Source organism: Mugil cephalus, chromosome 19 (genome assembly GCF_022458985.1).
Source record: "Mugil cephalus isolate CIBA_MC_2020 chromosome 19, CIBA_Mcephalus_1.1, whole genome shotgun sequence".
NCBI lineage: Eukaryota > Metazoa > Chordata > Actinopteri > Mugiliformes > Mugilidae > Mugil > Mugil cephalus.
This window is the reverse complement of record NC_061788.1, coordinates 20,242,466-20,252,995: the sequence shown is the minus strand read 5'-3', so window position 1 is coordinate 20,252,995 and position 10,530 is coordinate 20,242,466. Positions and strand designations below refer to the sequence as shown.

Here is a 10,530-nt window from a genome sequence, read left to right as displayed (position 1 = left end):
TAAAGTCTAGTCTACTCTACTAAAATGGCTGTAAATGTAGAGTTTTGAGGCTGTACGTATAATTATCCATCTTAAACGCATTCAAATATAACGAGTTTTAAATGTTAATATGTGAATTTTTCTTTTGTTAATCCGGATATCACAGTAACGGGACCTGTGTATAGAGTCAATGGGCCTGTCCCTTTAAATGTCAGCTGTAAACAAACATGGCGGCTTCACAACAGTGAAGAGAATCCCGGATACAGACTAAACAAAGGTACGTTTTCGTCACTACACTGATGAAGTAAGGAACCGACAAAAATATTTAACAAATGACAGTCGGTTACGATTTATACACGCTACAAGCCGCCTTGTACTGCTTTTAGACGACGTGTGTGGGTTGTCGCAACTACTTACGTTTTACGGCAGGGAAGATCAAATTTGATTGGACGTTTCGTGCCGTAAACCGTGTCGGTTACAGAACGCATGGGACGGGACTAGCACGGCGTGTAAAGCTGACATGTAAGTTACTCCTGTAAAAATGTTCTGTACTTTGCATTTTGATCATAAAGCAACGTTTGTCTGTATACTAACTGTTTCTGACTTTCGTTATTTACGTTAAGCGGAAACTGGTTTGGGGAAAACGTACCCTTTATTGACGCAAAAGCTAGCTACAACACAGTCTTAAACTACTATAACGTTAATTAAAGCAAATGTGCTACAATAAAGTGTTAAATTATATAACGTACTACAAGTATAACATACTCGAATAAGCGAATACAGAAATTTCAGTACTGGGAAATAATTTATTGTTGAATCATTTTTTTTCTTGTAGTTTGACAGTGTACAGCATTTGGAGAACTTTAAGCATAAGTAAGTAGAAAAAAAATACAAATTAGAGATCAGAATAGGATTACAGACAATGTTTCCTTTTGAATTGTGTCTTACACTGCATCTGTTTTAACAGTCGCTGTGTTTAGGTTTTTATGATATGGTCTGTGTCTTGACAGTGTCTTTTCCAGGTCATTATGTAGCTCATGTAGCGCGTCTTATTGAAGCCACGAGTTATATAGTCCTGAAAATATATACCAATCAGCCACAGCGTCAAAACGAAGTGAATCACAGTGATTCGCATCTAGCACCCCCTGAACAATGTTGTAGACCAAGCAAACCTCATATCAACAGTAATGCAGTAATGCATGTCGCTGACATATGTTGGTGTTATCATACATCTTCTTCCATTGTTCTGGGGTCCCTTGTAGGCACTTTCATCAGTAGACAGGCCTCAGCATGAACTCCTGACTGATCTGTGGCTACGCAGCCATGTACACAACAAGCCACAATGTGCTGTGTGTTCCGATGCCTTTCTGTCACAACCGGCCTTCACTCCCCATGTACATCAATGAGTCTTGGGCCACTTTTGGTTCGTACTAAACATTGCAGACCAGAAACAAGACTCACAAATTCTGCAGGTTCAGTGATGTTCTGACCCAGCCAGTTAGCCACTTTAATTTGACTCTTGTCAAAGTCCCTCAAATCCTCGTCCATCATTCATGCTTCTGTCACATCAAGATATGGACAACATGTTCACACACAGGGTAATATGTCCCACCCACTGCCAGGTCCCATGATAACGAGATTATGGGTATTATTCAGCCAGTGATTTTGACCAGTCAGTTATAATGATATGGCTGGTCTGTGTGTGCGACCTTCTGTGTCACATTGCTTCAGGTTTTTAGTAATTTTCTGTATGTTTTCTGCTGTTGCCCTCCTCTCTGTTTCACATTAGTATGGAAGCCAAATCCAAAAAGCCATTTTCTCCTAAGGGTGGAAAGAAGTTCACCCAGAAAGGAAAAGGTAATACGTGTTTCATATCAGCCAGCCATGTACACTGTGTCACGTTAAAGCAGTATTGACCCTGGTGTTTCTTGCTTTGTCCAGATTCCATAGGGACCAAACTTGGTGGTAAACCAGGAGGTAAACCAGGAGGTAAACCAGGCGGTAAACCAGGCGGTAAACCAGGCGGGAAAAAGCCCTTCAAACCGTACAACAGCGCCGAGAAGAGGAACGGACCAGGGAAGGGGCGAGATGGCGGCAAGAAAGATCAGAAACAGAAGTTTGCTTTCTCCAAAGGTGGAAAAGGGCCACAGGGAAAGAGAAAGCTGCCAGTCTATGACAAAGAAGAGGGGGAAGGTGAGGATATGATTGTTTCATTAGCAACAATCTCAACTGAAGCTCTTATTTACCTCCTGTACTGGAAGTAAACACTGGGACTGAGTGTGACCATGAGGTGGATGGTACAGAAATATACTGAGCTGCTGTTCTATAGTACCATTAATACGTTTAATCACCATGCCACTTCCCAGTATGGGTCCCATCTGCTCTTGTTAGGGTGTTTTTCTGGATGACCTTGCAGTTGTATGCAAATGTTGTGATACAGTTTGTGTTTGTGAAATCAGGTCCGAAGGCTAAGAAGGTGAAAGGCGAGTTTAAAGCAAAGGACGACGTGTCAGCGGAGGAAATGACGATGAACCGGCAGCAGAGGAAGAAGGAGATAAAGAAGAACCGGCAGGAGGCAGAGAGGAAGGACATGTTCCAGATCATCTGTCGGTCCAAACAACTGTGGGGAGACCTCAGGAGGTACAGGAGGGGCCATATTGTCTTTGTAGACACCCGTACGCAGATTATTTTGTCTCTTTGCGTCTGCCAATAAAGCTGATTGACACATGATATGTGTGGACAGGAAAAAATGCGACGAAGACTCGAAGAAGAAGCTGATGGACGAGCTTCACGACCTGATCCGTGGAAAGATCAAACAGGTGGGTGTCACCTGTTTCATACCCGTTGTTTGCTTGAAACAGCAGATGAGCAGAACCTGGAGCTCATCTATATTTTATCATCTCATATTTTAAAGGAAAGATTGATCTAAATCAGTTGGGTCATATCTTTATTGCTCATCTTTTCTGTCAGTAACAATAATTTAAATAACCGAAGTCAGTGTTGATGCATTATTTAAATGAATACCCCAGTCTCTGTATCTTGTCTTAACCTTATGGAACCTCGTGGGCTGTGGTGTGACCGTGCTTTGCTTCCAGATGGCATACGCTCACGACTCAGTGCGAGTGCTGCAGTGTTTCATCCAGTTTGGCAGTCACGCGCAGAGAAAGGAGGTGCTGGAGGACATCAAAGGTGAGCGCCGCTGGTTGTGTGCCTGTAGTTTAACACGACGCGTGGAGAATCTGAAACATTAAACAAAAATGAGCAGAGTCACTTTGAACTTGTGTTGTTTTGTTTTCTCCTGCAGATGACATTGTTAATTTGTGTAAGTCGCAGTATGGCCGACATGTGGTGAAAAAACTGCTGATGTACGGGTGAGTGGACTCGGATAGTTTTCTTTTCTACACACACTGGACACAATTAGATAGTCCTCTAACCAATCAGAGCCACTGGTGCTCAGATGACATGTATGTCTATGGCGCTGTTACTCTTCTGTCCATCACCACATGAAGCCTGACCAAACAATTTGATTGGCTGTTAGGTCTTTGTTGGAGCATAATCCATTCTCACTTAGTGACTCCTGACCAAATTTCCATGACAAAATAAATTGTAGGCAGGGAAGAAGCTAATAATGTGTTAACTGAATGTACGTTTACAGTTTATCCATGAGACCTGTGTTTGGTTCATCCACAGGGACAAGGAGCTGGTGGCGGGCGTGATAAAAACATTTAAAGGTCACGTGCGGCCGATGCTCCGCCACGCCGCCGCCTCCACCATCATCGAGTACGCCTACAACGACAAGGCCGTGCTCGCACAGAGACTCATGCTCACAGACGAGCTGTATGGCAACACCTTCGCCCTCTGCAAGGTACACACACCTAGCTACCTGCAAGAAAAAGAAAATGCTGATCACTCACACTGTGCACTTTGGACTGGTTCTCTCTTTTGAATCTTGAATACGCTGAGGAGTCTTGGAAATGTTGTAGGTGGAGATAAAGTCCTTGGTCTGTATGGAGAGGTTATGGTTTGTGAAAATGTATGGACAGTGGATGATGGTGTCTGTGCCTGTCTCCAGTCATCACAGTGCAACACCCTTGAGAAAGTCCTGGAGCTGAACCCGGACAAGCTGAACGGCATCATCGACGAGATGAAGCAGATTCTCACACCCATGGCTCAGAAGTAAGAGCAGAAACGGCAACACAGCATTGTGTGTTTCGTTGGTTTTATTTTCCTTTCCAGACTGGGTTCACTAGTTTCAGTTAGGTTATTTACTTTGTTTAGAGTGATTTTGCTATTCAAAACCTGTTTTTCCACCAGTTAAATGTTTACTCTGGCACACCATGCCACACATACTGTGGGTGAACTCATATGATTCGATTGACTTTTTACTGCATATATTTTGTAAAAAAATATTTCATTTTGACTGAACGTGTGTTGTCGTTGTTTCAGAGAACAGGTGATCAAACATTCTCTGGTCCACAAAGTCTTCCTGGATTTCTTCCTGTTTGCGCCTGACAAACAGAGAACAGTAAGCAGCTCTTTGAACCCTCCATTTACATTTCAGAAAAATCATTTCTGAAAGGGTTACCACTGACCTTTGTTTGTTCTGATGTGATCAGGAGATGATCGAGTCCATCAGAGAGTCTGTCGTCTACATGGCTCACACGCACGATGGAGCCCGAGTGGCGATGCACTGTCTGTGGCACGGCGCAGCCAAGGTTTGTACACACTGTTGTATTTTATAATCTCTGTGGGAGCCACATTGGAAAGAAAAGGTCAATGAATTTAAAGCACTAACTGGATCTGTGGTGGACAAAAAAGCTGCCATCGTTAGTCTCTGGAGCCAACAAAACTAGCAACTTCTGGGACCTATAGTAGCTGTTGTGTATCTTGTGTATGTGTATTGGCATTGTTATCATAATTAGAGCTTAGAGATTTTAAGATTGGCATTAGGGCTGCACGACTCTGGAAAAAATGTGATTTTTTTGCTTAGAATTGAGATCATGATTCTTTGGCAGGATTTGTGTACAAAATGTTTATTGCACTGATGAACTTTAACAAAACAAAACAAAACAAAAAAAACATTTAAATGGTCATTCAAGTAGAGTATCAGACATTGAGATTTCCTTACAATGTAGAGCAGGGGTGTCAAACTCATGTTACTTCAGGGGCCCAGTACAGAACAACATGATCTCAAGGGGGCCAGACCTTCAAATAACGACAACTTCAAATGTTTCCCTTTGTTTTAGCACAAAGAAGTACATTATGAAAGTGTTTACATTTAATGACCTGCACTATTACAAAATCTTTGAACAACAAGATGTTTCTTAAGAAAAAGAAGTGCAATTTCTGTCTGTCTCAATGTTGTGTTATGTCCACAGCTCTTACTAAAATTGTGTAAAAGGAAAAGTAGTACATCTTGTTAGAAAATTTGCAGTTAATGTCTTCAGTGTAATTTTTGCACTTTGCAAATTCATCCCGCGGGCCAGATCGGACCCTATAGCGGGCCGCTTTTGGCCGGCGGGCCATATGTTTGACACATGTGATATAGAGCATATGTTTTTGGGCACGAGTTTGGTTCAGGTCTGTGGGTGATTCTCACCACTACCACCTGGGGTTTCTTCACCGTCTATTTAACTCTCTTTATCGCTGACTTCTCTCTGCTTCTATCCCTCACTGTTTCCGCACACTCAACTGCAGATGGTAATAACGTGTTGTAAAGAGGCTTTACCGTAGGTTGAGGGAGGAGTCAGCGGCAGTGCTGCCTTTAGGGGCGCTTGAAAAAAATCCGGGAAGAAATGGGAGCATTTGTTTGTGATGTTGCTCGTGAAATAAAATGCCTAAGAATCGTTGTGTTTCGAATCGAGATCGCGAGTTTTTAACAATTTATCGTGCAGCCCTACTTGGCACCTTCCACACTTTCTCTCAATCTGCCTCTCAGCGGCAGCAAATCATTGATCAGATTTTATTGTCTTTCAGGACAGAAAAGTCATCATCAAAACGATGAAGACGTACATGGTGAAGTTTGCTACGGTGAGTTCTCCCTGCTAACTTATTGATAGAAGCTGATCGTATTTTATTAGCTCACTGGATCTTAGAAAGACTAGAGGCTAATGGATCTTTATGTATTAGCCTGAGCAAATTTTAAATGTTTACCTGGAATTATTTTTGGTTTAAAGGCCCTGCTTAGACATCCAGTCTGGGCAATCTAAACAAAACATGCCGATGTGTTTAATATGTAATATGTCTAATGGTGGAATTTTTCATATGAAATTCTTTGTTTGTTTAGTTTAATTCTTACGTAGAACTTATAATAGTAGTTGTGCGTGTTTTTGTGGATTAAGACAAACACAGTCAGATCACTCCTCGAATAAGCTGAGAACATATGTAGACGATAGAAAACTTCACCGTCCTCATGCTGACTGACTGTTGTCTGTGCACAGGGGGAGTTCGGTCACCTGGTTCTCCTGGCCATGTTCGACTGTGTGGACGACACCAAGCTGGTCAAACAGGCCGTCCTCTCAGTAAGTCTGAAGCCTTCACTTAAATGATCACCAGCTGTACATGTTCCAATGGTTTACTCATGGTTCTCATTCGCGTCCCCTGTTCAGGAGATCTTGTCGTCTCTGGACGAGGTCATCGGCAACAAATACGGTAAGAAGGTTCTGTTGTACCTGCTGAGCCCCAGAGACCCCGCTCACCTGCTGCCAGAGATCATCAAGGTGTTGGAGCGAGGAGACGGAAACGCACACAGGTAACAGCTCTCTGAGAGTCTACTACCAAAGACAGACTACCAAGGACATGAAACATATATATACTATGTCATACATCATAAGAGAGCAGTAACTACCTAGTTAAGTTGAGTAAAAAGGTTTTGTAGTTTAGAACTGATATAAGGCCTATATGGGATTATTAATCACCGTCTCTGACTTTATATACAATGTTAAACTTGAGCTACTTCTCTCTGTTTGCAGTCTGAAGGATGAAGGGAGGATATACAAAACATGTCCTTAATCCTTGTGTATTTTTACCATCATCACAATCACAGCAACAGAAAATTTCACAAGAGGAAAATGTCTTTGATCTGTCAGTTATCACCACTCTGCTAAGCTAGGCTAGGCTAGGCTAGGCCTTTATCTGGCGTACCTTGTGTTTTTGAGCTGTCTCCGTTTTCATCCTGTTGTTGTGAATGTGACATCTCAGACATGTCTACAATTACACTGTAACATCACTTCCATTTTGTTACTGTGAATGATCCCCAGTTCTAATCAGTATTGTACAAAAACTGAATTCCTCCAGCCCCAGCTGTCACCAATGTGAGGATAGGATTTGTAAGAAGCTTAACTATGAAAATAAGGATAAACTGATGTTTTGTAGCTTGACGTTGTCAGACTTGATTCCGTTTTCCAGAATAAAGATAAATGGAGTTTGCCAACACTCCATTTGTATTTCATTCAATACATGATAGACCTTCAACCAATCAGACCCATTGAATTCAATGGTGCCCTGATGACTTGTTTGACTACGTTGCTGTTACTCTTTTTTTTTTTTAAGGAATTTTTAAGTTTGATATAATGTTTAAGTTAAATATGTTTGAAGTAGGGTTGATATAGTTCTGTTTAATCTACCAGTATCGTTGTTGTAATTCTTGAATGTGACCAGCAGATGTCAGTGTTAACTTCCTATTAGAGAATTATTCACATGTGATATACAAGTTGCATGCGGTGAGAAGAACCTGACAGCATCACATTCACTGATCAAAATGATTTTAATGGAAAGAAAAGGAAAGATTATTTGGAAGCAACACGTTTTTAGTCTTTACAGGTCTGCTTATAGTCATGAGTTTAAACTGTCCGTAATGCTGATTGAAAAAGGGTTTGACGTCCCACGTTTCCTTCTCTCAGTAAAAAGGATGTGGCCATTCGAAGGAAAGAGCTGCTGGAAGTCGTCTCCCCTCCACTGCTGGATCATCTCCGTGACAACGCTGCTACCATGGTGATGGACAAAGCGACCAGCGTCACCATTAGTGACATCTTGGCGTCGGCCTGCGGCGACCTGCGGCCCGCCATGACGGCCGTGGCTCAGCTGGCCAAGCAGACCTTGGTTCCTGGAGGGATCGACGGACAGGTGAGGGGACGATTTCTAACTGAACCGAGGAATCAACAATTCACAATTCCTTCAATGGATGGAGGTCACTAACGTTAGGATGGTTACTATAACAGCTAGCAGGTGATATAATACGGCATGTTGTTTCCTCTGTAGCTTCACATAGCAGAGCATCCAGCAGGACACCTGGTCCTCAAGTGGCTCATAGAGCAGGACGTCACATTAGCAGAGGCTGGAAAAGAAGGTAAAAACCCAACAACACACACCTGCCGCACTTACACATACAGGATCTCACAAAAGTGAGTACACCCTTCACATTTTTGTAAATATTTTAATAGATCTTTTTACGGAACAACACTGAAGATATGATACAATGTAAAGTAGTCAGACTACAGCTTGTATAAAAACATTTGCTGTCTCCTCAAAATAAGTCAACACACAGCCATTAAAGGCTAAACCACCAGCAGCTAAAGTGAGTACACCCCAAAGAGAAACTGTGTCCAATCAGCCATTCTCCCTCCCCAGTGTCATGTGACTTGTTAGTGTTACAGAGTCTCAGGTGTGCAGGGTTGTCTATGTGTTAAATAAATGTGAGGAGTGTACTCACTTTTGTGAGATACTCTATGTGGTCTGGGTTTTCTATTCATATTGATTCATAAAACCTACAGATCAGCCACAACATTAAAACCACTGACAGGAGAACTAAATAACTTTGACCATTTTGGGACAGTTCAGTGTTCTGCTGGGAAACTTTTGGAACTGCTTTTCATGTACTTAGACATGTAGCATCCACCTAGACCAGACACTCCCACCCCATAGCAGTGACACACATTCCAGCAGGATGCAGCCTGACACACACACACACACACACACACACACAGAAACACTAATCAGAACAGAACTGATTCAGTCCTGCTGTGGTGTAGCTCTCTGTCTCTTCTTCCTTTTCCCTGTTAACATCCACCTCTCTCACCCTGTCAGAGCGTTTCGCCAGGATACTGGTGGACACCGTTGGAACAGATACAATGAAGAGCTGGGTCAAAGTCAACAGAGGAGCCATGGTTCTGTGCGGGTCAGTGTGTTTTCACATTACAGTGAGCTGCACTGACTCTCAGGAGACTGACCTTAAGCACTTGTTCCCTAACTTAAACCTTTTTACTAAAATGACTTCTTATTTGCATTTCGTCTCTACAGTGTGATAACAGCATGCATTATGCTTTTCAGACTTCCTGGCTGATGAGTTTGTGTAGTATCTTCCTGTGTAGACATTTAATAACAACAAATGTGTGGAGATCTGAGTTACTCTGCAGAGTCTTTATGGAGTCTGAAAACATTTAGGACTTGAGTGAACTGTCCCTGCACCAAATCAACCATTCAAGTCAGGACATTGCATGAGTGGCTACGTTAGTGCGTTGTTGTCGTAAATGAAACCTGCTCTAAAAGGATACGCGCTCACAGTGAAATCTCTCCTCTGTGTGTGTGCAGCCTCCTGAACAGCTGTGACAAGTCCGTGGCTGCAGAGGTGAAGGCGGCGCTGAAGTCCATCACGTCAGAGCTCAAGAGCATCAGCAACAACAAAGGAGTTGAAATCCTTCTGGAGAACCTGAACAAGTAGAGACCTTTAATTTCAAGCAAACCGTCGACATGAAACACATCACTTCCTCTGCAGCAGTGAGGAAGGAAATACCACGTGTAAAGCAGCGGATGGGAGCGTTTCTAAGGAAGTGGAAACAACTGATGTGTAATTTCAGTCCCTGGTGGAAAAAATGGACGCGAATTTGTTTGAAATCTGGAATATTGTAATAATCAGAGTGTTTGGAAGACAAACTGATGCAACATGAAGATAATAAAATACACAGAAGGCAGTTTTACAATACATAGATAGTATATGGAGGACATGACCAGTACAAAAGAGTCATGTCATATTCTTAACAAGCTTTTCTACTTTCCCGGTTTTTCAGTCTCTGTGCTGTCGTTTGAACTCAACGCTTCCTGACAGTGTTTCACGTTATCATTTGATGAGTTTGACACGGTTCAAGAAAACTGCAGGGTAGAAACTGCAGTGTTTCTGTTAGGAAGACAAGTTTGCATCAGCAGGAAATGATCAGAGACCTCCTGTCTAGTTGAGATAAAAACTGCAATGAACCGTTTGAGAATTTACCACACACACGATGATATATTTGGGTAAAGATAGATCCTAAAGCTTTTCCACCACTCTGGCTGAACCGGCCCTTTAAACAGGACCCATGGACGTTTGGGCTGGACGGTCAGTTTATGTACGTGAAGTTGCCCTGAGTTCAGATTTTATATGTTGTAATGTTTTTTTGCATAATAAAGAATATTGTGACCATGAGATGAGCTGGAACTGTTCTCTACTACACACTGAAGGGTTTTCATTCAATTCAGGACTGCTCTTACTAAAATGAAATCAAATATGAGATTCTCCCA

At 42.3% G+C, this 10,530-nt stretch overlaps 1 protein-coding gene across 1 annotated transcript; it reads left to right on the top strand.

Moving 5' to 3' along the window:
* The first annotated feature begins 385 nt into the window (after positions 1–385).
* pum3 (pumilio RNA-binding family member 3) lies at positions 386–10,435 on the top strand. Its single transcript, XM_047570349.1, has 18 exons — positions 386–501; positions 1,769–1,836; positions 1,921–2,172; positions 2,439–2,619; positions 2,723–2,798; positions 3,075–3,168; positions 3,284–3,350; positions 3,670–3,844; positions 4,052–4,155; positions 4,426–4,504; positions 4,596–4,694; positions 5,956–6,009; positions 6,420–6,500; positions 6,588–6,730; positions 7,881–8,103; positions 8,239–8,326; positions 9,064–9,154; positions 9,568–10,435. The coding sequence occupies exons 2-18, from the start codon at positions 1,770–1,772 to the stop codon at positions 9,695–9,697; spliced, it is 2,004 nt and encodes a 667-aa protein (XP_047426305.1). The 5' UTR covers positions 386–501; position 1,769; the 3' UTR covers positions 9,698–10,435.
* The last annotated feature ends 95 nt before the right edge of the window (positions 10,436–10,530 follow it).

Coding starts and splice junctions, on each gene's coding strand:
- pum3 (XM_047570349.1), top strand. CDS start 1,770: ATGGAAGCCAAATCCAAAAAGCCATTTTCTCCTAAGGGTGGAAAGAAG. Junction 4,156..4,425: donor CTCACACCCATGGCTCAGAA/GTAAGAGCAGAA, acceptor TCGTTGTTTCAG/AGAACAGGTGATCAAACATT. Junction 6,010..6,419: donor ACATGGTGAAGTTTGCTACG/GTGAGTTCTCCC, acceptor GTCTGTGCACAG/GGGGAGTTCGGTCACCTGGT.